This window comes from Miniopterus natalensis, chromosome 8, assembly GCF_054644295.1.
Source record: "Miniopterus natalensis isolate mMinNat1 chromosome 8, mMinNat1.hap1, whole genome shotgun sequence".
Lineage (NCBI taxonomy): Eukaryota > Metazoa > Chordata > Mammalia > Chiroptera > Miniopteridae > Miniopterus > Miniopterus natalensis.
In genome coordinates, this window is record NC_142088.1 from 25,498,983 (window position 1) to 25,524,227 (window position 25,245).

The 25,245-nt window shown below is 46.9% G+C and overlaps 1 protein-coding gene across 1 annotated transcript in view; it reads left to right on the forward strand.

The window, feature by feature from the left end:
* The window catches only part of RFTN2 (raftlin family member 2), a 41,449-nt gene extending 17,014 nt beyond the window's left edge, over positions 1 to 24,435 (forward strand). The window contains exons 4-9 of the mRNA XM_087819981.1: positions 786 to 1,029; positions 3,155 to 3,358; positions 9,816 to 9,934; positions 11,095 to 11,198; positions 18,442 to 18,520; positions 23,027 to 24,435. Of these exons, the coding sequence (XP_087676107.1) occupies positions 786 to 1,029; positions 3,155 to 3,358; positions 9,816 to 9,934; positions 11,095 to 11,198; positions 18,442 to 18,520; positions 23,027 to 23,272 (996 nt within the window). The 3' untranslated portion in view covers positions 23,273 to 24,435. The remainder of the gene's footprint in view (positions 1 to 785; positions 1,030 to 3,154; positions 3,359 to 9,815; positions 9,935 to 11,094; positions 11,199 to 18,441; positions 18,521 to 23,026) is intronic.
* The last annotated feature ends 810 nt before the right edge of the window (positions 24,436 to 25,245 follow it).

The window sequence follows — 25,245 nt, forward strand, 5'->3', positions numbered from 1 at the left end:
CTTACTCTCCCCTCGCAGGTGGCATCTAAAACATTTGTTTTTAACAGTGCCCACGTAAAAGACGTCGCTCTTTAACTTATTGAACAAGTACTTACAGGGCACCTGTAGGTACAAAACATCACCCAGACACCGTCCTGCCCTCAAGATAACTGTCAGTGTAGCCGGGGGGTGGGGGGGGGTGGGGGGGCTGGACGCAAAAGGGACAGAGACATGGAGCGGAAGCCGAGCGGAGGCCCAGGGCCCTGCCCTCTGACGGGCCTGAATCTCCCCGCCGGCGGCCAGGCGGGCGGCAGGAGCTGGGGGCGGCCGACCGGAGCCTCCCGCGCGGAGGGTGCGCTGGCGGGCGCAGTGCACGCGCGCTTTTGTCCGGAACTCGTCACTTAACGTTTTCCTTTCCCCGCAGCGAATAATGTTACTTTTGAACGACTGTATTTTTTTTTTTTTTGCTTTAAAATTCCTATCTCTTTTTTTATTAATTAAGATGTGTTTGGTAATGTTATTTGGGGAGATTCCTTGGAATAGTTTTTAATTTTGCCTCAACTGGAGAGACCCCTGGTTAACAGGTCTGCAGAAACCATGCAGCAGAATTACTGGATCTTCTCCAATAGTAACCTTCTGAAAAGCCCGTGGCTCCGGCTCGCGGTTTCTGGGGCTCCGCGGGACCGGGTGGCCCGCCTCGGGCGCGCTGCTCCGCCGGGGCTCGGCGGGTCCCTCCTGCCGAGCTCGGCCCGCGGCGTCCTGGGCTCGCTGAGACTTCCTCTCGTTCTCCCCTCTTTAAACCCCAGGTGAACGTCGCCTCGGAAAGAGGAATGAGGCTCGTCGGGCTCGTGCGGCAGCCCTGCCCGCCCTGCGGCAGCGGGACCGGCGGGGAAGGACGCGCGGAGGCCGCGCCGCCCGCGACACGCGCGCCCCACGGGGCCGCCGGCGCCTGCGAGACGGGGCCCGGGGACCCGCCCCCTCGCGAAGGGGAGCGGTGGCCGGCGCAGCGGGACGGCAGCCCCGGGGCCTCGACGCCCGGAAGGGGAGAAGGTAACGGGCCGGCGAGCGGAACGGGCTGAGTTTAGCAAAGTGAATTGTTTAGTAGCGTGAGGCTGTCTTAGCTCCAAGGGTTGGGACGGCCCAGGAAGCGGACTTAGACCTGCCCCGAGTCCTTAAAGTCCCCGGGGCGGGAGCGAGCGGGGGCCGCCCGGCAGCGCCGCCCTCCGCGCACAGCGGGAAACGGCGCCCGCCCCCCGGCCGCCCCGCCCCCTCCAGGGGACCCGCGGCCGCCCCGCCCCTCGCCCCGCCCCCGCCCGGGGACCCGCGGCCGCCCCGCCCCTCGCCCCGCCCCCGCCCGGGGACCCGCGGCCGCCCCGCCCCGCCCCTCGCCCCGCCCCCGCCCGGGGACCCGCCCCGCCCGCGCCGCCCTAAGCCGCTCTGTACCGACCCGCCTCTGGCTCAGGCCGGTCCCCGAGCGGTGCGCGAGGACGTGGGTTGGGCTTTCCCCTTTCCGGGGTGGTTTCCACCCTTGCAGCCAACTCGTGTCTGTGACCATCAACCAGACCGTGGAAGTGGGACGCCGGGTGCAGCATGGGGGTGGCGGCGGCGCGCGCCCTGAAGACCTCTGAGCAGCAGTGTCCCGGCTCCGGCCGACGGGCAGTTCCCTCGGGAAACCGAGCGCTTTCTCCTCGTGCTTCCGGGCCCTGCAAAGTCTTCCGATACCGTCAGGAGCGCTTTAAAAAGTGCTACTAGAGGAAGTAAAAAGCTGCGTGTAACTTAGAGTTAGGGCCGTGCCCGGCTTCCGCACGGCGGGAGCGCCCCGACCTCTGTGGGGAAGGGGGGCTGCGAGCGGCAGCGGGGGGTGCACGGAGCGCCCGGCAGAGCCCGCGCTGCCGCAAGTCCGCTGCCGCCGCCGCTCAGACGGGGCCGCGGCTTCCCGGGCCGGGCCGGGCCGAGGTGTGCGTCACACCCCGGACACCCCGAGGACCCCCGACCCAGGTCGGCACGAAATGCTCCTTTAGAAAACCGGCGCGTCGCCTCGCCCGGCCTCGCCCACACCGCCCTCCCCTTTCTTCGCCGGTCCCGGGCTAACCTCCACCCTGGTTTTCCGGCAGCGTGTGCAATTTGGGAATGTCCGCGTGGGCCAGGGTCCGAGCCGCGGCTGGATTGCTGCTCGCCCCTCCGCCCACCGCCCCGTTTGAACGGCTGGGTCCCATCCTTGCCTTGATTAGATCAGCCGTCTGTTTCTGGTTCTTTAAGTTCTAAACCCAACATGCCACCCGCTTAATTTAAGCATCAGTCTTTAGATTCCACTTTCTGAATGGTTTGTTTACCTCTCAATAACTCTTCTGTGGCAGTGCTCTTAGGACCACTGAGGGGTGGGGGGAGCAACACCAAAGACCTCTTAGAGAATCTGATGAAATCCATGAGACTCAACCCAGAAAAATGCACACAACACACATACCTGTGTCTTAAGGCAAGTGGTGGTAGACTTTCTAAAACACAATCACAGGTGTGGGTCCATAGGCCCCCCAAAATTAAGAATTTGCCAGTTTACAGTAAAGTGTAAGATATGACCCAGCAATTCCATGTCTAAGTAAGTATTCTAGAGTCTAAATGTCCAAATATTTGCAGGAACAGACATTTGGAAGCAGTGTATATGTCCATCCACAGAGAACAGTAAACCGGAATACTATGTAAACTAAATGCATAAGATCTATAAAGTATTAATTATGCTTCAAAAGCATAATATTGAACAAGAAAATCAATTTATAGATTGACATGTGTAAGTATGACACCACTTTTTAGAAGTTTTTTAAACTACAAAACATTGTATATAATTCGTGGGTATATAAGTCTATAGTGAAAGAATAAAAGCCTGCATGAGAGTGTTAGACACCAAATTCATTACAGTAGCTATTTCTGGAGAACAGGATAAGAGGAGGTTACGGAGTGAGCCTCAGCTACATCCATTTCTCAATTCCTTGAAAAAGTCTGAGGCAAACTTGGCACAATGTTGACATTTGATAAAGCTGAGTGGTAATTCTATTCTCTGTGCTTGTTTATCGCTCTCATGCTTGAAATAGCTCGTGATCAATAAAAAATATTTTAGGAATCTTGTCAATGAAATTATAGTTTCTCTTTTTTTTCCCCCCTTCTGAATACCTGTCCTCAGATAACAAGCTGTACATAGTCTTCAATGTGTGTGATGATGAATCAGGCTGCTGGACGTACCAGGAGGGCGTCCTGTCAGTAAAAGTAACAAGAAAAGGGTCCGTCATCAGTACGCTTGATGCCGACTGGCTGGAGTTGACTACGTTCTATTACAAGCAAGGCTTGTCTTTAATTGATTCCTTTCTATGCTGGGAAACGCCGAAAGGTAAGTTTCAAATTATGATATATTGATATCTAAATGAACTGACCTTGTGTTAGGGTTGGTGGAAATGTTTTTCCTCTCAAGTTCAGTGGCTAAAAGGACTACATATCTCTAAGGAAACACATTCCAATCCTTAAATAGCCATGTAGCTTTAATTTAAAAGCTTAACCATCCTGGGTGGTGGAATTCTAATGTAACGTTTGCTGTTGGATTGTAATTGTCAGGACTAGACAAACCATTGTGTGATCGACTAGTAGGATTTTCCAAATATGATACAACAACCCAATCAGGAGGCTTACAATGGCGTTTGAGGATTACTGTCCAAATTTATTACACTATCCCCATTTTGGACATTACCTACCTGACTCTTACTATACTTTGTTTAGAAAAATAATCTTTGCTTCAGAAAATGATGTTGATCTCATATCTATTCCTGCTTCCCCCCGTCTTTCACCTGTCTCCAGCCTTCCTCTTTTAGTTAAAATGGAATCTGTAATCATTCATCTATATCACAAAAACAAACAAAATTTTCCAAAAATGACTTTCTAGGCAAAGTGTTTTTAAAAAGAGATTAGTGCTAAAAGAAAAGAAAGAGAAAGGAGGCTGGAAGCATGGAGGATGGAGGCATGGAAACTGGAATAGCTGGGGACCCTAACCGGAATAGCGAGGTTAGAAAAAAGAATGGAAAAGTGAGTAAGATGAGACCTCAAAATACCTTATTATCTTTAAGTCAGTCTAGTGATACCTTCACTAATGCAACTCCAGACTTTGGATGAACATTTTAAGTTAACAAGAGTCACGTTCCAGTGGATCCTTCTAACTTGCAGCCAGGATTAAGGGTCGAGCCCACGGGAACACCTAGAAGTTCAGCACCTTGCATAGTGCTTGGCACATAGCAGGTGCTCAAGGAATAATTTTTAGTATTTTTTGGTTATTGGAAACTTCTTCCAAGTTGATCTGATCGGAAGAGCATGGGCTTTAAGGTCAGACAGACCAGTGTTTAAATCCTGTTCTCTTTATTAGTTGTGTGATTTAAAGAAGTCAGTTGAGCTCATTGAGCCCCAGTTTCCTCAAACAGGGATAAAAATAGTCCCACTTTAACTCACAGAAACAGAGACAAAAGGCATGGTGACCAGAAGAGAGGGGGTGGAGAGATGGATGAAAAAGGTGAAGGGGAATATAGTCGATAATACTGTGACAAGGGTGCACTGTGACAGTCAGTCACTAGAGTTAGTGGGGTGATCACACTGTAAGGTATAAAAATGTCAAATCACTATATTGTACACTCGAAACTAACATAACCCATATGAGATTGTATACCAACTGTACTTAAATAAATTTAAATTTAAAAAATACTTCTCCTTTATTGTGAGAATGTAATAAGATGTAGTACATGCAAAGTGACTCCCACAGAGCCCCGCCCACCCTCTGAGCTCATTTCCTGCGGTTCGTTTTCTTTCCCAACGCTCCCCACGTGCAGTTACAGTGCTTTCAGTCCGGATCTTCCCTTTGGAGGTGGGTTCATGCTTCATGCCCTCCCCCCCCCCCTTCATTTTCCCTCCAAAGAGCCTGAGTTGGAGCCATTTCAGATTCTGGTTTGTGACTAACTGCTGAAGGAAAAACAAAAAATACTCTTTTCACAGTCTCAGGCATTTGCCCGATGAAAATAAAATTAGCCGCAGCAGTTGCCAGTTAGAGGCTCTGAGGGGCTTTTGTTCTCAGAGCCTCAGAGGCCATTTAGAGCGCCCAGGGGAGGCTCTCCAGCGGCTCTGGAATGTGTTGCCAGACGCTTTGCACTGTGGCCCGAGCCCCTGCAGCCACCTCAGTCTGTGGGGTCTGGCGTTGGGCGTGTCCCTCGGGACTTCCCTGGGAGCCTGCTGGGAGCTGCAGAGGGGACACTGTGACGGATGCCTGTGCCACTGTGGGCGGCAAGTCGAGAGGAAGCGGGGCTGAATCGGCCGCTTTGCTCTGGGCCCGCTGGTGCCTGACAGCAAAGGCTCCCGGGACAATGCGTTTTGCTTTGTCTTGCTTCCACCCTCTCCCAAAACAGTGTCAGAAGTCAGCCATCGCAAGGGATAGAAGCACAAAACCAGACGTTGCTCACAAACTTAAATACATTTCTCCACAGATCTCATTTTATAAAATAAACAGAAACAGAAGGAAGAAAAGATTTTTAAGCGTTTCCTCCTTTGGCAGGGTCATGGTGGAAAGTTGTAAGGCTGTGAAATTCCTCTTCGGTGCCCTTTCCCAGCCACCCCCAAAGCCTTTTCTGCCTGGAGAAGCCCCACAGGAGGCGCGCCCTAGGCCCTCGTGTGTCCTTGCAGCCTGAGGGCTCTCACTGCCTGGGCTCCTGCACCTGACCTCCAGCATCCCGGCCTCCACCAAGCCAGGCCTCAGCTGGGTGACCGCACGCTCTTGTGGGCCTTCCCCAGTGGAATAAGACCTCCAAGTGGACCCAGGAGAGCCAACCAAACTGAGACAGGTTCCCACCAGAACATACAGAGACTCAGGGGAGCTGACATAGGCCGAGATGGGCAGCTTTGCCCACTGGTACAACACACGCTCGCGCACATACACACTTCGCCAGCCCCCATCATCCTCAGAGCGCAGTCTCTTCCCAGCTTTAGTATTTAGTAAGGCTACAGTCTAGTTCCTTATGAATTCTCTTCAGACTTCACTTGATACTCAGTTCAACCTCTTCACCTCTATAAAAAAGCTGGTATAGAATTGGGAGGAGACGTGTCAGAATGAGGAGCGGAGTAAAGACACTGAAACATGCATTTACTCACTTCACATACATGCATGTGCCAGGCCCTGGGTTTACAACAATGAACAAAACGGACATCTTCCCTGCTCTCGAGCTGGCCATGCGGCATCAGCAGTAACAGGGATTAAAGCAAATATACTGACTTTCAAAATCTCGAGAAAAGCGTTGTAATGTTACCCAGCAGGGTAATGTACTGAGACTAACAGGAAGAACCCACGTAGAGGGGTGGTCAGGAGGTCTCGTCTGACAAGGGAACAATCCCGCTGAGACTGGAAGGCCGGGGAGAGCAGAGGCAGGCAGTTCTAGGCAAGGAATCGGCCCAAAGGTGCAAAAGCTCTAGGGCAGGAAAGAGGAACCAGGAGAAGGCCTCTGTCGCTGGAGAGAGCATGGCTGCAGACGAGGTGGGAGCGGTGAGCAGCAGCCCCTCCACACAGTCTTACTACACAAACAGTGCAACAAGGGTTAGCGTGTTTGGATTTACTGCGCGCCAACATTGTTCTAAGCACTTTACGTTTACTAACTCACTTAAACCCCACAGCAACGCTGTGAGGTAGGTACGATTATTCCCCTTTACAGATGACAAAACTAAGGCACAGAGCTATTAAATAATGTGCCCCTGTTCACGCAACTGGGGGGGGCACCCGGGTGGAGTGTATGCTCTTAAGCAGTTTGCTATCCTTTCAGGATTTTTATTCCAAGTCATTGTTTAAAAATTTAAAGGAGTTGTGACCTGATCTGCATTTTAAAAAGAACCTCCCTGGCCTCATTTTAGGAAATGGGTCACAGAGGACACGAGTGGACGTGGGCAGCTGTTAAGAGCTGTGGCAATGATCTGTACGGAGCTGACGGTAGAGATGAGAGCAGTGGGCAAGCTGAGATTCGTTCTGGGGACAGAGTGTCATGAACGAAATACAGAATGAGAATCCCCATATGTGCTTGCCCTCCACTTCTCAGAGGTGGTCCTGGGCCCACCTCCCGGCAGTTTTTAATGCCAACAGTGACACGTGGACCAAAAGAACTAAAATGGAATATTACCCTTCCTTACATTTACAGGAGTGTCAGTGTCACATCTAGCTGAAACGAATGTGTAGGATCGCATGTCCAGACAAGTAAACTATTCCCTGGGAATTCTTTAAGCTTGTGCTTCTCAGACCAGGGTCAGGTACCCTGGGGCTATGCAGCCTCGTGCCAGAGTCCAAAATTCACAGATAAACCTCCTCCCAGAGTGTCAATCTTACTTCAAGGGGGCAGAGGGGAGAACATTGCTTCTTTACATCATAGGAACATATTTGAAAAGAATGCAAAGTTTGCATGGGTTTTTAAGATACAACGTTAGACTTTAAAGAAACTTCATGATTGCCACAAATCACTTCAAACTGTGCCTGGAGGCCCTCCTTCATCCATACAAGTGTACTGTCCTTTGCTATGGGTGGTATTTGGCTTTTTAAAAAAATTTCTTTTGAGCAGCAGTATGCCAGTGCTTTGCAACTCTTTATACTTTGCACACATAGAAGAAAATGGTAATATTGTAGGGCACGGTATAGGTGGAGAAAGCGGCTCTGGCAGGAGGGGGCGCCCTGTGCCTTGGCACACCTGTGCGGGGTTCTCAGCACACTGACGGGCCAAGGCACACTGGGTGGGAAGCTCTGGGATATGTAACGTTAAGAGGTGACTCAGCTCGGGGGCAGTTATTAAGTAATTGTTCAGAATGATCACCTCACCACATTGCCTGGAGGATTTAACACACCGAACACCCAAATGGTCACTCTCCATGAGACCTTCCCTGCCACCCTCCCTAGCTGCACGTCTGTTATGGGGAATTTCTCAAAAGATATAAATACTCCCTCCTGTGAAGTGTCAGTCTTCTATGGCTCTGGCTCTGGGGACTGGCATGAGCCTTAAGCCAGCCAGCCAGCCAGGGGTGCTGGGGAGCTCTAAAGTATAACGGAGGTATAACATACATATACACAGTGCGTTTATTGTATGTGTACAGCTGGTCAAGATACAGAACATTTCCTTATCCATCGATTATATGCCCATAAAGCTGAAAAAAATCATGTCTGTTATACCTCAATGAACCCAGGGAAGAAGAGAAATGCAAAGATAAAAACAGAAAAGGTACAGAATATTCCCAGCATCCCAGGAGGACCTCCTCATGACCCCTCCCAGCCAAAATCCTCCCGCCCAGAGATAAGCATTAGTCAGACTTCCACCACCATAGAGTAATTTTGCCTGTTCTTGAACCTCACATATGAGGTCTAAAGTACATGGTCTTTTCTTTCTTTTATACCTGGCTTCCTTTGCTGAAGAGGGTATCTCTGAAAGGCATCCATGTTGCTGCATAGCAGCAAGATTTCTTTTTTATCCTAGTATTGCACTGTACGAGTCTACCACACTTTCTTTCTTTCAAACGAAAAGAAATTTGTAAGTTCTAGGGATCCCCAATACTGAGAACAAGAAAAAATATATGCAGAACCACAAAACCTATGGTTCTCACATTCTGTAATCCCAAAGTAAATGGATTATAGCTACATTGTTATCAAAGTATATAATTGTTTTTAAAGCTCATACCCCAATTCTAAAAAAGGGCTTAGGACATAGACGTGTTTAATGATGATTAGTGATGCCCTGAACTTACAATCAGAAACAGATTGGTCACCTTGGTGTGACAATGGTCAAGCACTTTTAAAGGAAATGGGGCATATACTGTAACTAGAAAACCACTTCCAACTAGTAAGTTAAACTTTACTGGTTCTTGGAAACCACTCTGAACAACGTCAATTCTTGGTAATATTTTGCCTTAACTGTAAGTGGTGTAAAACTGATAATAATTTTCCCTGTTTATAAAAATTAAAAATTTATATTGGAAGTATTTTTGCCTTTTTTGTATTTAAGTTTAGTAGAGCATTTGAAGACTTTGTAGGCCTTCGTTACTTAGCTAACTGTCACCCAGGGAAACTTTGGTGTGACATTGGGCCGTATAAAAACCAAAATGTTTAACCCACGTTTGACCATGGGAAAGTGTCTCCTGTTGCTACATTGGAGACAAAAGAACTTCCATAAAGTCAGGTTCATTGTGGCCAGATGGCTATTGTCAGCTATTCAAGAAAATGTCAGAAAGCCGCCCCCCTTTCCTTCCCAGCAGGAATTCTTTTCACAATGACTTCTGTTTAGAATCTTCCTGTTACCATTCTTTTTTTTTTTAAGCATCATTGAAGTAAAGAATTGTTCTGTGTTTATAATTTTTAAGTGATCTTACCTCATATTAATTTTAATTTCACACCTGTAAATTTCAAGGATTAACATTTTTTATGTTGTTTCTCATAATGGTATAATTAACATGCACACTACGTGTAGATCAGAAATCAAAACTCAAGGTGAAGTTATTTCTAGACGCTTTTTAGGCTTAGGAAATTGCCTCTCTGTGTATGGTATTATTTTACCTTGTTTTTGTTATTGTAGTTTTCGTGTTTACAATTTGATTTTCATTCACTGAAGTATAAAACAGTCTTGACCTTTGCAAAAAAATAACCTTCGAAGAGGAGTAGGATGTTGCTGATTGATCCATAACAAGTGTACATTAACGGACCTGTTTTCCTTTCTGCTTCCTACAAGGGTTATTTAAGGACTGAGATGATCTTAAGAAATACTTAGTATTTACAACTCTTCTTAATTGTACCCTTTTCCTCGCAGGGGACCATGTGCCTAAATCTCTGGAAGGATTCTTTATCTATGAAGAAGGGTCTGGAGTTCTAGGTTCCAGCAGAAAAGGAAATGATGCCATCGTAGTGGAACAATGGACTGTTATCGAGGTAAACGGCAGTTTTCTGACAATTTAGCTTTATTTTTATGTTTAGTTTTACGTGTTAGAGGTCTTCACCGTCTGACACAGTGAAGTCTCCTTCCAGATCATTTGTGCCGTGGTCAGAATGTCATCACAGATGCAGGAACGAACGTCTTTTAGATTTGTAAACATGGAATTCCCCCAAGTCCAACTTTGTCTTAAGACAGCACAACTATCTATACATAAATAGCAGTATATTCCCAAAGGCTGGCATTCTAATCCTAACCCGAGGACCTTGGCACTGAGATTCTCTTTACACAGTGTCGTGACAGCCGGTTGAAAGTGAAAAAAATCTCAGTCAATAACTAGCATTTTATCTCCAAGCAACTAATGTGACTGACTTTCTACCTTGTGAACTATCAAAGGCAAAAGCATCCAAAAGGTGCCCCCTCTCACCAGGCCAGGTACGCACACCCAGCATGGTCCTCCCTAAGCGGCGATGGCGCTGCTGCCGACGTGCACCTCAGCTCGGAGGCACCACTGGAGGCGGACAGGCTGAATTCAGTAGATTGTGCTGCGTGTCCGAGGCCCTCACGGCAGGCCCTTCCATGGACACTTTTGCCTTTCTGGTCTTACACGGGTTAGAGACCATTTTCCAAAGAAGCTAGAAATCCCATCAAGAGGAATGAACAGGATTTGGGGGAGGAGGTAAAGCTCCAAGTAAAAATTGATTCCAGTTTCAAGCTCAAAAAATATCAAAGCCGATCCTAAGCGCCTCTCACCCTTCACGCCCCGGTTCGCACTCCCCACGTTTGTCCTCGGGTCCCACTCCCTAGACAGGTGTTCCTGAAGGAGTGGTCTGCAAACTGCTTGAATCCAAATCCCCTGGGGAGCTTCTCTAACGTGCAGGTCCCCCTCCCCCATTAGACCAAGGAAACAAGACCCAAGAAAAGCCCACACTTTGGAGGACAGATGGAAACCCCTGTCCTCTCTGATCCCAGTGTTCCTGCCCTGGCTCGGGGTTAGAAGGCAGCAGGTAGCAGAAAATGCAGCCCAAGAAGGCGGCGCCAGTGCAACTGTGCCCGACAGACTGCAAACCCCCCTCACCAGAAGCCCGCAGCCTTCGCTGTAGTCACCTGCGCAGCTGGTCGTCCTTGCGGGAAGACTGAGCTCTTGTTCCTCACGCAGGGCTGTGAAGTCAAGACGGACTACGGGCCCCTGCTGCACACCCTGGCCGAGTGTGGGTGGCTCCTGACGAGTGTGTTGGCGACGCCTATCCTGAGACGCGACAGGTAACGCCACAGTCTCCTTTCAAACGCTCTTCTAATTCCGAAACATTATTCATTCGTTAGCTAATTCAGTGTCGTGAACTCCTGCAAAAAGCATTTCACTGACCTCCTGATCTGATTTCATGGACCTTGTAAACCAGCAGATCTAACCCCCTCGTGTCATGTACATACGAGCTATCCGCCTCCTCCCCAAGGGCACGGACGTTGACGAGGGCAGAGCCCGAGCAGGGGCACGGAGCCTGCCCCCCAGCTCGGCTGCCTCGGCACCCCACTGGCAGCCCACTGCGAGGCCTCCCTCTTCTAACTCAGATGCTGGTGCTTCTCCTGTTACTAAGTGTCCCGACTTCCTTTCCTGGGAAGGAAAAAATGCAGTTGTACTTTTATTTTTTTTGAGAGCGTGAGAGAGGCCACGTGTATAAAGTGCTTTCTTATCCCTTGGACTCAGAGTCGTGCCCTCTGCCCTAGTTGGCATCCAGAAAGTGATTGACGGCAGGGCTGTCCTGCTGGGCCGGTGACGACCTGCAGAGGACGGCATGGCACCACCTGCCTGGGCTGTCCCTTCAGCGGAATCAACTGCGCTCTAACGCTGTCCTGCGTCGCTGAGGAAGGCAACTCCTCAGTCTCATTTACCCGCCTGCCTGCTCTGGTTTCCCCGGCTCAGCAACTTACCAGCATCCCAAGGGCCCCACAAGCTCTAAAACCATTTGATTGACGTGGCTTTATAAGAAAGCTAGGCCTTCTGCAGGTGCGGGAGGGATGAAGGTGGATACAAAGTAAACTTGTTCAAGCTTTAAAGGAGGGATTAGAAATAAGCAAAGCAACTCATCCGCTTTTCTTCTCGGAGATCTACTGTGAACTCCTCAGGCTGTGAACGGCAGCTCCCTGAAGCATATTTCCCATCTTTTTAAAATCCGTGACATACCTGTCAGATCACAGTACAGCGGTAACTCTCGGGATGCGGTCTTCACAGCAAGCAGTGTGAATCCCCTGGGAGCGCTCCCCCGCGGGCCCGTCAGAGCTCTGGGGGCGGCCCCCTGGATCTGCGTTTCACAGGCTCCTGAGGCTCTTTAACACGCGAGGGGCTTGCAAGGGGTAGTGAGAGAGGGACTCCCCTGCCCTGTCCTGCTCCTACCCATCTCCTTACACCTGCCAGCCACTGGGCTATCCCACTCCCCGCCTTCCTCGGAGCAGCCTGTGCGTTTGGCCTTTGCACCTGTTTTCGGTGGTTCTCCTCAGTATATAATTTAGAGTATCGTTTGGCCCATTACAGTTAATCTTTCCTGAAAGTACTCTGAGTTCTCAGCCTTTCATAGTTATTCCTCCCTGGCATTCACTCGGGGCCTCTGCTCTCATGGGTCTAGACAATTCCTGAAGGGGTATGAGTGACTGCCGGGCACTAGATTAGAGAGCCCAGCAGGCTAGACGCTGAGCCATGAACCCCGGCCAAAGTGCCTTCAGGTCTGGGCGTGAGGACAGGACTGAGACCAAAGGCGGGGAAGAAGAGGCCTCAACTATGTGAAGGGGAGGGTGGAGGGGCCTGGTCCTGCGTGACAAACTGCCTAAGGTCACAGGCCGTCCCCAGGGACAAGGGAGCCCACTCGAATGAGGAGGGGCTGTGTACTGGTTTTGGAGCAGAGGTTGCCCCACTGCCTCACCAGCACTCCAGCTTCTCCTGTACCCCTGGTGCCCACCAGGGCACTGTGGGGTCATGGGCCCTCCCCGTGGAGGCCCATCCTCATGTGTAATTAAAGTAGCAAAGGGGCTAGTGAGAGAGGGACTTCTCATTAAACTACTGATTGTAACAGTGAGACATTGGACGTGATATAAATGTCTGTCAAAAAAAACTGGTTAAATAAATTATGGACTATCCATACAATAGAATAATATCAAGCTGACTTAAAAAATGAGAACATAGATCTATACATGTATTGTCAGAGAATTCTCTGTTGATAATTGTTGAGTTAAAAAAAAAAGATTTCAGGACAGGATGTAGTGCAATCCCAATTTTTTAAGTTTATACATTGTGAATGTATCTAGCAAAATTCTGAAAGGATACAAGTGGCTAGCTCTTGGGATTATGGGTAGGGGAAAGGGAAAAGGGGTTTCTGCTTGGTCTTTATATGTTTTCTAAGATTTGACTTTTGACAAGGAATACATGTTTATTCTGTGATTTTTTTAAAAACACAACAGTTTTAAAAGGCAAAGATACAAATAATGAAACGATGTGGAAGCTATATATAGTGTCTGCCCTGAAGGAGCTTGTGGCTGGTTAAGCTCACATTCAGTACAGAACCAGGGGCTTGCATTCGGGTTGGGACAGTTCAATTTTATGTATTGTGTAGTACAATAGAGTCACTAATCAAGGGCTATGAAGTACTTTATAGGTTCCATAGGTGTATTAAAAATAAGAGAGAGGAGAGACTGTCAAAGTTAAATGTAATCCTCAAATAGTGATGAGATTAAAAGGCAATATTGCCCTTTAGCAGAACACCAGTTAGGAATCTGCTGTTGACCCTGGATAGAAGGTAATAGAAAAATGTATTTTAACAGTAGTTGCCCTTAGGCAACACAGTACGTAGAGCACCCAGTGTCAACTGTTCTCTGGTGTGCCAGGAACATTTTGCAACATTGATGCCTCCTTCGTTCCTTTACATTTTGTAAGTGCCTGCAAGGTAGACAATATAGGATGAAGGTAAAGGTTCACTGTGACCTGGTAACAAAGGCTGTTGACAAAACCTGCTTGTCCTCTGCCTGTTGATTCTTGTTCAAATACGCTGTCCCTGTGACAGTCTTCGGTGCACACAAAGACAACGCTGACCGTCCGCCATGTCTTTATATAAAGAAAAATATTACATACAGTTCATCTTGGTCCAGGTGGACAATAGAGCCTGAAAGACTATAGTCTCTGAAACTAGAAGAATAGCCCTGGCTTTGAGCTAAATGAGCTAAATGAATCTTGTGTGTGTGTGTGTGTGTGTGTGTGTGTGTGTGTGTGTGTGTGTGTGTGCGCGCGCGCGCGCCCTTACTAGGGATCAAACCCACAACCTTGGCTTACCGGGATGACTCTGTCCAACTGAGCTCTCCAGCCAGGGCTAAATGATTCTCATTTTAATTACAGTTTCACCATTAACTAGCTGTATGATTTGGGAAGTCACCCAACCTCTTTAGGTTTCCGTTTCCTCATCAGGAAAACAATACAGTAATATAATATCAACTTTCCTGGATCGGTTCCATAGCGAGTGAGATAACATATGCAAAGTACCTATGCAGGGCCTATGCATCCCAGGCTAATCAATTAGGGCTAGTCTATGAGACCTAATTCTTTAGCAGAACCAAAATCCCTAAAAAGCTGAAACCTACTGGGCAAGGATAATACCTCGGCCAGTCCTAAATCATGATATTTCAGAAAATGTAAATAGCATAGTTCACTCCGTACAAAATCAGCACTGAGGAGTCCAAGCCAGTAAAGGAAGAAGCAATAAATAATGACCCTTTAAAGATATATGCGCACACGTATGCTGACACCCACAAAACGCGTAGCTGTCATGCTTGCTTTTGGAGCCCACGCGTCTGAAACATAGCTCAGATCCACCACCCGCGACATGTTCATCCTTAAGTATTCTTGTCTCGTGTACAATAGTCTTAAACAGCGTGCACTTTTTCCTCCTATTACCTAAGCCTAACTTGGATCTCTCCCTCTCCCTCTCTCTGAAATCAATAAAGATATATTTAAAAGAAAAAAAGAGAGAAAGAATGTTAGAATCAGGTGATATACTTTCACTGAGAATATAAAATTCTGATCCAGAAGGACAAGGTACACATAACAAAAAGAGAAAGTTGTCTTCTCGCTGTGATGTCGGCCCCCACTCCCCAACAAAAAGGCTCCCAGCCTTGCGTCCCCACAGCCCAGAACCGGCAGAAGTCTGTAGCTATTTGAGACACTTCCTCTAAATCCTGGAGCTGCACATGTGTACAGCGGGGGAGGGGCCGGGTTTCATGCTTGGCCCTGTTGGTGCTCTCCTCTCCCCTTTCTGATTTACCTTCTGAGCAAGCAGTGTTGTGTAATTCCGCCGTGACCTAAACTCAGAGTAATCTTGCAGCATTTCGATAAGGCTACGTTTTTCAAAATAGCCCCTTTGTCTGTCATACACACTTCCAGTAACCACTCTTCCTCATCTGACCTTAAATTTTTAACATTTTGTCAGGGGGGAGGGGTTAGGAGGAGCTTAATTGTGGTGGTAGAGGCCCTTTTGTGTCTTTCACACACACACATGCTAATACCTGAGAGACAAACTGGGTCATACGGCAAAGGAACTTTATGATTAAACACATAGCTAGCTATAAAGGTGCAAGATAAAATTTAACTTTATAATTTTGCTTTTAAAATTAATTTTTATTTCATATCTTATTTCCGAGTGCAGTCATTAAACCATGGCAATTCATTAATGTACAAGATGATATAAGACTAATCAGTAGATAAAAATTAACTGTTCCCTCTAATCTAATGGATTTTGAAACTGTAACGGAAAGTTTTTTATGAGTATTTGTATTTCCCACGTGGCAAAGCAGTGGCTAATCAGCCACTCATTTGAAGCCAGCTCAGCTGTATCCAACCTGATTCACACTCTTGCATTTTATTTTAAACAGAATGTTTTTTCACTTCAACTCAAATATTTTTTTGAGTGCCTGGTGTATACAAGCAATATCTTACCACTCTAGGGACAGACTCTGGCTTGCAGGAACTCACAATCTGCTCGGAGAGAAAACAGTCACAAATCACTAATGCAGAACAGATCGTGAGTCCTGCAGTGGAGTCCAGAGCATGTGCTCTCAATAGGGGTGAAAATATTTATGGTGGGGTGAGAAAAATCTTAGATAGAACAATGGTTTGTGGTCCTCCAAACGGTCACAGTACATAAACAGATACACAGCACATCTTAGGTATTAACATTTAAGGGGGAGTGGAGAGGGATGAGGGGGAGATCTAAAAAGGCTCCTGGAGGCAGCAGTGATGACAGCAGAGCTGAGTGTCAGGCAGGAGAATGTGGTAGAGGCCATGGGTGAGGAGGAGAGCGGGTCTTGAAGGATGTGACGTCTTGTTATAAAAGAACAGAGCTTCTAAAAGCAGCTTTAGAGAGGAGAATGCTCCTGGTGGCAGACAAAGTGGGCCAGGAGCAGTCTTCATCTCACGTAGCAGCACGGCTCTATGTACAGTGGCCTGGGCCACCCTAAAACGAAGGCCTCGGAGACAGGACCAGGCTCAGCAGAGCAAGATGTGGTGGTCAGTCGGCGATGTCTGCTCTGCACACAGAAGGTGGAAAGTGGAAGTATAAACACTGCAGATTATTTCCCCTCTCTGGCAACCTTAAGCAAAAAGCAGTCGGGAAGGTGCAGGATATATTCGAGGAAAAGTGAGTACAGCCCTGGCCGGGGCACATTCAAGAGTAGACCCACGAATGCATAAATGAGCGGAACAGGCCAGTGTCTCTCTCTCTCTCTCTGTCTTCCATGGACATGGACTTATTTATTCTCTTCTTCACCAGGTCCCTGATAGGAAAGGAAAGTCAGAGAATTTAAGGACTTTGCTAAAGTCATAAGCTATTAAGTGCTATGATAGAATCAGGATTTGAACCCAGGAACTTCTGGTTCCAAAGCCACTTCTGGTTCCTTTTCCAGTACCCCGGGCCTCCCGGACACAGACCGGGCCGTTCTGTGCACTGCTAGTCCCTTCCCTGTACACCTGCGTCCTACCTGAGGTCTCCTGATGACTTAAGTTGTTCCTAAAACAACTTGATATTTTTCATGCCAAGTCTTTTCTTCCAAGATCAAACTAAAATGAGATTAGACTAGAAACAGTCTTTTAAAAATAAAAATTAAAAAGCAGCAATCTCACCGTGGCTGGTGTGCTCGAGCACAGGCCTGCACGCCCACACCGGAGGGTCTTGGGTTCAGTTCCCGGTCAAGGGCACATACCTGGCCTGCAGGTTCTATCCCGGCCCCCTGTCGGGGTGGGAGTGTGGGGGTGACAACCAATCCATGTGTTTCTCTCACATCCTGTCTCTCCTCTCTCTTTCCTCCCCCCCCTTCCACTCTCTCTAAAAATCTATGGAAAAAATATCCTCACTCCTTGGGTGAGGATTTTTTTTAAAAAAGGGGAGAAGAATCAGTCTCCCATGACCACTTTGGGGGAAGATTTGCTTGTTTCTCAAAATTCAACAGTGTCATTAAGTTTGGGCTCTCAAATGGTGTGAGGTTGACATATACCTCTGAGGGCCAGGGTTTCAATGTTGCATTTGTTTTCCAGAAAAAGAGCTCAGCATAAAACGCAGCTAATAGTGAGGTTTTGTTTGGGGTTTTTGCATAATAAAAGTCGTAACTGAGCAACATTAGCTACAGACTCCTTCCGTAAATCCACAGAGACTCTGAAAACACTTCAGAGAAACCCAGACCCCAAGTAGTCTTTGGCAAAGGGAAATTGGCCGTGATGGTAGTTAAATGAGGAGAATACTGAGTAGCTGCCTACAAAGGAGCATCTGAAAAGAAAACTAGCTGTGGCTCAAGTCCCTCAACTGAAAATCGACATAAAATTTCTCACGCCCAAATTGGTCTCTTCTTTTTAAAAGGCAAATTTGACAATGCAAACAAAAAGTTTAAATCATACACTTTTGACTTAATAATCTCATTCCTAAGAATCTACCTCAAGATTTCCTTGAGTCATAAGAATAGGAAGAGTAGACATATTTCTATAGCAGCATTATTTATAATTAGCAGAAACTGGAAACAACCTCACATTTCAATAACAAAAAAACACAGTACATTTTGCTATCTTAAGTCTTTGAGATACTATGCAGCTATTAAGGATATGATCACAGCGTACAAACAAGAAAAGGTTGTTACGAGAAAAGCACAGAACACGGAAATGCACAGAACATAGAATGCACACATGCGATGGTTGCAGACATGCAGAAATACATTATGCTGATAAAGACTAAAAGGGGACAGAGATGAAAATAGTTATGTTAGCATAGTGACGTTGCACGTTTTAAACATTAACCTTTCCTTTGTAATGACCACATTCAGTTTTTAGGGACTTTTTCCCCCTTGTTTTTCCAGCTGCAACTTATATAAATTATTTCTTAATTATTTTTGGACCAGGAGATTATTTTACAAAGGAACATTCTAGCCAAGTGTGAAATACAGAGAATTACTAATTCACAAATACTAATGCTGTTGTTTTAATTTGCAGTGAAGGGAATTTGGCTACAAAGCAGGTTGTGTTTCTTCAGAGACCAGTTATATGGAATTCAGTGGCTCAGACACCAGAAGTGAGTAATTTTGATGCTTTATGAGCTGAATGTCGTATTGAAGCTTTTAATCCTGAAACTCTCGTTGTAATCCTAAGTGGTGGATACAGGTGGGGCAGTGTGTTCTGATGTGGAAATAGTCTTCTTAACCAACACATAACGAGGAAAACCAGGCCACTGACACAGTTCTGAAGGGGACCAGGATGTGCCGCCTCAGAATATGCCACTTTGGCATAAGGATTATTTTGAGCTGAAGGCAATTAAACAGCAGGCAGGAGGAACACTCAGCCGCCCTCCTTTCTGACAAAAAGCAGGGCATGCATTTCCCTTAGTAAGGTGACATACATTTCCCTTTATAAAGTTGCCTCCCTCTCCTGCACCAGAAGAGCAGACAGTCACCAGAGAAGAACCTGTCGCTGGGCACAGCACTGACTTGAGTCTTGAGTCTGCATAAACAGACCTCGCTCAAATAACCCTTTCACTCAACGCCATGTCTTGAAGACGTTTCCAAGGTAGTAATAAAGATGTACAAATTCACTGTACAGTGGGGGGGGGGGGAAGGAAGGCATTTTGCTTTTATCATTAATGAAGGTCTTCATCTAGGGAATGCTGTCCACTCCAAGCCACTCAGCCTTTTCCTGGTGTGGGCAGACGGCGAGTGGCCAGTGCTGCCGTAGGGCAAGGCTCAGGCGGGCAGCAGCCCTTCCGGGCCACCCACGCTGTTTCTGTGTTACACGTTGGTGCCCATCAGGGTGGAAGGGACAGAGCCCTGCTCAGATTAGCCTGTGTGCATAAGGGGATTTGTTGGCTTCTGGGTAGGATGGATGCTGGCATAGCTCAAACATCAGAAAAAGGGCTACAAGAGCCAAGGCCTCAGCACCAACACCAGCAGTTCACCATCTCCGGGGGGCTCCCTCTCATGTTTCAGTGTTTGTGTGTGTGCAGAGGGCCTCATGCGGTGAGCGTGGCCCCATCAAAAGCGGGCACTTCTTTACCCTCTGGCCGGGAGAGCGTCCCGGGAAGGACTCCGATGGGACCTGACGGGCCACGTGCCCACAGTGCAGCAGCGAACACAGTCGATAAGAAGGCTGGCTGCACTGTCCACACCCTCCGGCTCCCAGGTGGCATGATCCCGGCATCCCCCGCCTGCGAGGGCCCAGGAGGACATTCTGCCCGCACACGGGAGCGCTGTGCCTCTACGTGTTTAAAAGCCTCCAACTTACGTTGGTACTAGAGCTGCACTTAGGTTTCCTACTCCCCCCCCAAGCCGGAGACAAACAGGGAATCCTGAACATCTACACCATGTTTCTATTGCTTTATAAACTATATATTTTTAGCTACCCTTTCTCTCTGTACATCATAACACTGTCCAAGACACCGCAATGTCTTATAGTTGGTGGTGTAATTCTGATTTTGTTCTTTTGCTTTCGTCTTGAAGACACTGACAGCGAAAACAGTACAACAGTAGACCATCCTAAATTCAACTGACGTCACTGAGTCTCATGTATTTGAAATGGGTCACTCATTTTTAGTAAATGAGAATGATTCTCAAAAGTTAATATATTTTGTCAAGGCTGGCATTAGATCTGCATCTAAATTCTGGTATAATTTCCCCCAAGTTTATAGTGAAATATCAAATGAAAGTAAGAAAATATATGACTAAGCCTGGCAATGTAGCATGGAAAATCTCTGTGGACATGAAGAAATATTCAAAATATACTGCTAAGTGGAAAAGTGAGCTGTACACATCTATGTGTGCATATGCAAATACATAGTTATTTAGAGAAGAAAACAGTAAAATATATGAAAGATGGGATTGTGGGTGGGTTTTGCTTTTTTCTCTGTTTTTGCCAAGTTTTCTACACTGAATATGTATTTTGTAAAAATACACAGGAATTTTTATCTGGGAACACACAATCTTTGACCACAAATGTGCTCATATTGTTTGCAGATGTGGTAATATCAGTGTGAAAAGAGTAAGGTTAGACACTCAGACTCCGGTCCAAGGCCGGCCTTGCCCCTGACCTTGGACAAGGCCCAGCTTCTTTCTGGGCCGGGGTCCTGCCTCTGGAGAAAGAGTGGTTCAAGGAAATGATCTCCAAAGACTGGCCGAGCTTCAGACTTCTACACTCTAAGTTATAAAAATACTGCAACTTGATGTATTGGAAAAGCTATTATTTCATGTGGAGTGAGGGTGGTGTAGGGAGAGCATTATTCCTGAAGGCGCTTTTATTAAGAGTCACATTGGTAAAAAAGAAAAGTGTTCTGAAGTCACTTTTAGAGTTCACGTGTGAGGTATCTCTCATCTTCTAATACTTGACATTTACATTTGGTGGCTGCTTAATACTCATCTAAAGGTGAATTACTATGAATATCTTATTATTCTGAATAATACCCAATTTTTACTAAGAAACTTCTCACTATGTGAGAGGCGGCCCCCGTTGGCTGGTATACAAAAAGGAATTTATTGCAAAATGTACCTTTAACTCTGGTGCTGATGAGGGAGGAGAGACCCAGGCAGCCAGTGCTCGCGGGCACCCAGCCCTCCTCCCATTTTTGTGCATTCAGCGCCGAGGCCATTCCAGGGAGAATGAGCTCTTTATGCACGTGGGAACGGGAGCCAGCAGCCAGGCTTGAGAAGCCCCCGTCTGGCAGTACCCACCCCAGCTGCCTGCGGCCAAAAGGCTGGATCCTCACTGGCCAGCGTCCCAATGCCAGGAGAACACGCCATTCTCAGATCCTACATCCTTTTAGAGGAAATCTGTCAGGTTCCACTCCTCGTAGTAAATCCAATACACTTTGTGAATGAGAATAACAAAGAAGAGGCTTTGCGATGTGCTCTTTGTATTTGATGAATGCAAGGGGGCCGGTGACAATGTCACCACTGGCCCTGGCCAGTGTGGCTCAGTGGTTAGAGTGTTGGCCCACAGACTGAAGGGTCCGGGGTTCGATTCCAGCCAAGGACACATACCTTGGTTGCAGGCCCTGGTCGGGGCTTGTGTGGGAGGCAACCAATCAATGTGTCTCTCTCTCACACTGATCTTTCTCTCTCTCCCTCCCACTCTCTCTGAAAAGTGATGGAAAAAATAGCCTCAGGTGAGGATTTTAAAAAAAACACAAAAAAAACAGGAAAATGCCACCACCACCGAGCTGTCTGATTCGGGACCACTGTAGACTTGTTCCTTAAACTGGCCCAAGGACTCCAGGAACACTCCTTAGCAGGCAGCATGCTCAGGGCTGCGTCTTCCTGCACAAACCACGTCATAAACGGCGTTTACATTCCCCAGGAGCCCAGAGTCCACTTTAATAAAGCTGTTTGCTTGATATATTTGCCTTGAAAGCCAGTAGAGATACTTTTGTATTTTATACACTACAGTTCAACAAACCTATGGGTTAGCAAACTTGTAAGACTAGCCTGGGCATCTGCCTTCTATGGGTTTTTTCCTAAGAATTTTATAATTTTAGCGCTTACATTTAAGAAAATGTAATCCTAGTTCCCAAATAACATATAAATAAACTTTCAGCAAATAAACTCTTTGTAAACTGGGAAATGATGGTGCTTTTTAAATTTATGCCTTTTCCGTGGCCTGTGTGGCTCAGCTGGCTGGAGCGTCGCCCTGTGCACATTCCCAGTCGGGGCACATCCCCAGGCTGTGGGGTCAGTCCCCGATCCGGGCACATACGGGAGGCAGCCGATCAGTGGTGTGTCTCTCTCCCCTTCTCCCTTCCTCTCTCTCTAAAAAAAAGAAGAAAAAAATCAATAAAACATTTTTAAAATTTATCCCTTTTATTTATCTTTTTAAATTTTATCTTTTTTTTTTTTAATTTCCCCTTGTTTCATTTTTTCATTTCTAAGAGTATAGGACCGTATTCTAATCCATGTCATGTTATCAGTATTAAGGGAGCCCTTGGTGGAAATCTCCTCGGGAGTCTGAACAGCCACACGCTGAGCTGCTACTGCTCTCTCCGAGCTTCCCTTTCACTGTCTGAGACTCACGTCTTCCGACTTACGTCTCCTTGGCCGAGACCTCTCTGTTCTGGGCTGCTCCGCGATCACTGCCGGCCCTCAGGAAATACTCTGCACTGTGCCGCTCAGTCTGAACCACCGATGACTCTTCTGTGCAGCCCATTCTAAGTGAAATGGGTGTAAGGTGGCCACTAGAACAGTTTTTCTGTCCTTAGATCCAATTAACACCAAGAAGAAAAATGGAACCTTTAATGTATTTCTACCCCGCTTTGTTCCCCAGAGTGTGATCTCAACAGAGTTCTCCTCCCAGTTGCCATTGAGGGCCCAGCCATGTATACACCCAACGTGCCAATGACCAGAATAACATGCCAGGAAGCTGCAAAGGGCTGTGAAACAGAGAGGGGGGCTCATTTCCCCCGGGGGCCGGGGGACGTGAAGCTGGCGCTTGAGATGAGCAGGGCCTTGGAGAGAAGGCGGGGGGGACATGCAGGGCAGCGTGCGCTGGATCAGAGGGACAGGACCGCGCCGTCTCTCTAACCCCTGCTTGCCGCCCGTTTCAGAGGAAGGCCGGCCGGCCCGCCAAAGGCGAGGAGGACAGGAGCAGACTCACCAGCAGCAGCGTCGGGCTGGACACGGCCGCCTCGCAAGCCCCGGAGACCAGAAGGCCGCCTGGGGAGGGCCTCGCGGCTCCTTCTCGGGAGTGCTGGGCGGAGGGGAGCCCAGCCCCCTGCAGCAGCGCCCTGCGGGGCCTGGACGACGCGCAGCTTGATCAGGAGGACGGCGTCCCTCAGGTCACCTGCATGTGAGCGGCGGCGAAGCAGCGGGGCCTGTACACAGCCATTACAGCAGCTGCCCGCTGACTTCACTGTGTCACTTTATCTGCTTTTAGGTAATACTCTGAATTTTCCCAGGCTCAGGCTTTCTTCTAATCTGCGTAAACTTTGGCTCAACCTCCCAGGCGACGACGAATTATCAACATGTTTGTAAATTTAGACTCATGTTTACACTTCTCTCAAATAAAAACATCTGCTTAAACAGATGTGTCACTAGGTTATTGACTGATAATCTACATCATTTTCTCATGAATGGACAAGGTATACTTTTCTTACCATTCCTGGTAAGAAAACTAAGTATCTCCGCCAGTATTTTACCTACTTAGAAAGTTCTCAGGAAGTTAGAGTTTTACTTAAACTGAAAAGTAATGAGTGCTCCCCCCCACACACACATAGGGCTAATTAATGAAATACCCATTTCCTGAATATAACAAGGAATCCAAATTTTTGTCTTTAACCATGGCGTGTATATACAAAGCAAACCCTTATTTGTTAAAATATTTTTTGAAAAAAAATCTTTTATTGTCTTTGCTTTTAAAGGGTCACCATGTTACCAGCCCTGTACTAATCCACTGAGGTTAAATTTATTTGTTTCTAATAGCCTAGAAATAGAGCAAAGCAGCTTCCCTTACCATTCAATATGGAAAGAACCCAATCTCAACCTTTAAAAACTTTAGTAGACAGAAAGAATTTTATTTATATTGTAAATAGTATGAAAAGGGAAAATCATCAACTTTGAATGGAAATTGAAGCCTCTTACATCTGTCTAGATGTGAATTATGCTTTTATTTCAATGGCTAAATCACGAAGCAGGTGGAAACCCAGAACTTTCCATCCCGCAGGAATGAGACGTGCTCATAGCACAGTGATGGGTCCCGTGACCTCGCTGCCCTATCTCTGCCTTCTGTGCTCTGCTGACGGATGCCTTTGCCTTGCCCAGACTTTAACAGGTAAAGGTGAAAATTCTACCGAAGAGAGGATTTGCATTTCTCTGGGAAATGCTTACTTTGAAATGCGGGAGCCTTCAAGTGAATGACAACTGATTTTGCCATTGATGAATTCAACATCTTATATATTTTTATTAGCATTGGTGTTGACATTGTAAGATCATTTGAATAATAAAATGTCATTTGTTATTGGGCTATCATTTTATTGAATACAAATGTTCATAATGTATTTTATACATTTATGTATTATATGTTATCAAATATCTAGTGTCACTAACTAGGCCAGTCTCCATGACCTGTAGATAATATTAACATGGTGTTATTCTACTTCTACCATGTCGAAGCCTTACCTTTATACCAAATAAAGGAACTTAAGAATATTCTGCTCAGCCCTGGCCAGTGTGGTTAGAACGGTGACCCTCACACTGAAGGGTCATGGATTTGATTCCCGGTCACGGACAAGTACCTGGGTTGTAGGTTTGACCCCCGGCCTGGTCGGGACGAGTGCAGGAGGCAACCAATTGATGTGTCTCTCTCACATCGATGTTTCTCTCTCTTTCTCCTCCCCTTCCCTTTCCTCTCTTCCACTTTCTCTAAAAATGAATGAAAATGGAAAAAATATCCTCAGGTGAGGATTAACAAAACAAAAAAAGAGTGTCTTCTCAGAATTATTCTGTGGAAATAGTTATCAACAATATTTGCAGAAATGTTTTTTGTTTTGACTTTTAGATGACCCTAAGTTCCATATTGAAGAGCTGGTGAATTTTTGGTGGAAACAAGCATTACTTCTGGAGCCCACAAAATGCCATGAGTTATGAAACACAGGAAAGGTACCCAGAAAAATCAGACAGCTTTCCCAAGGCCAGGGTCCACAAAGGCAGGGACTCCTGGGTCAGTCTGTCAGTACACTGGGGATTTGCAGCATTAAAAGCAGAGAGAGAAATTCATATTTGCCTAAAGGAAAACTGAGGAATATATCAATCACTTTGAATTTTTTAA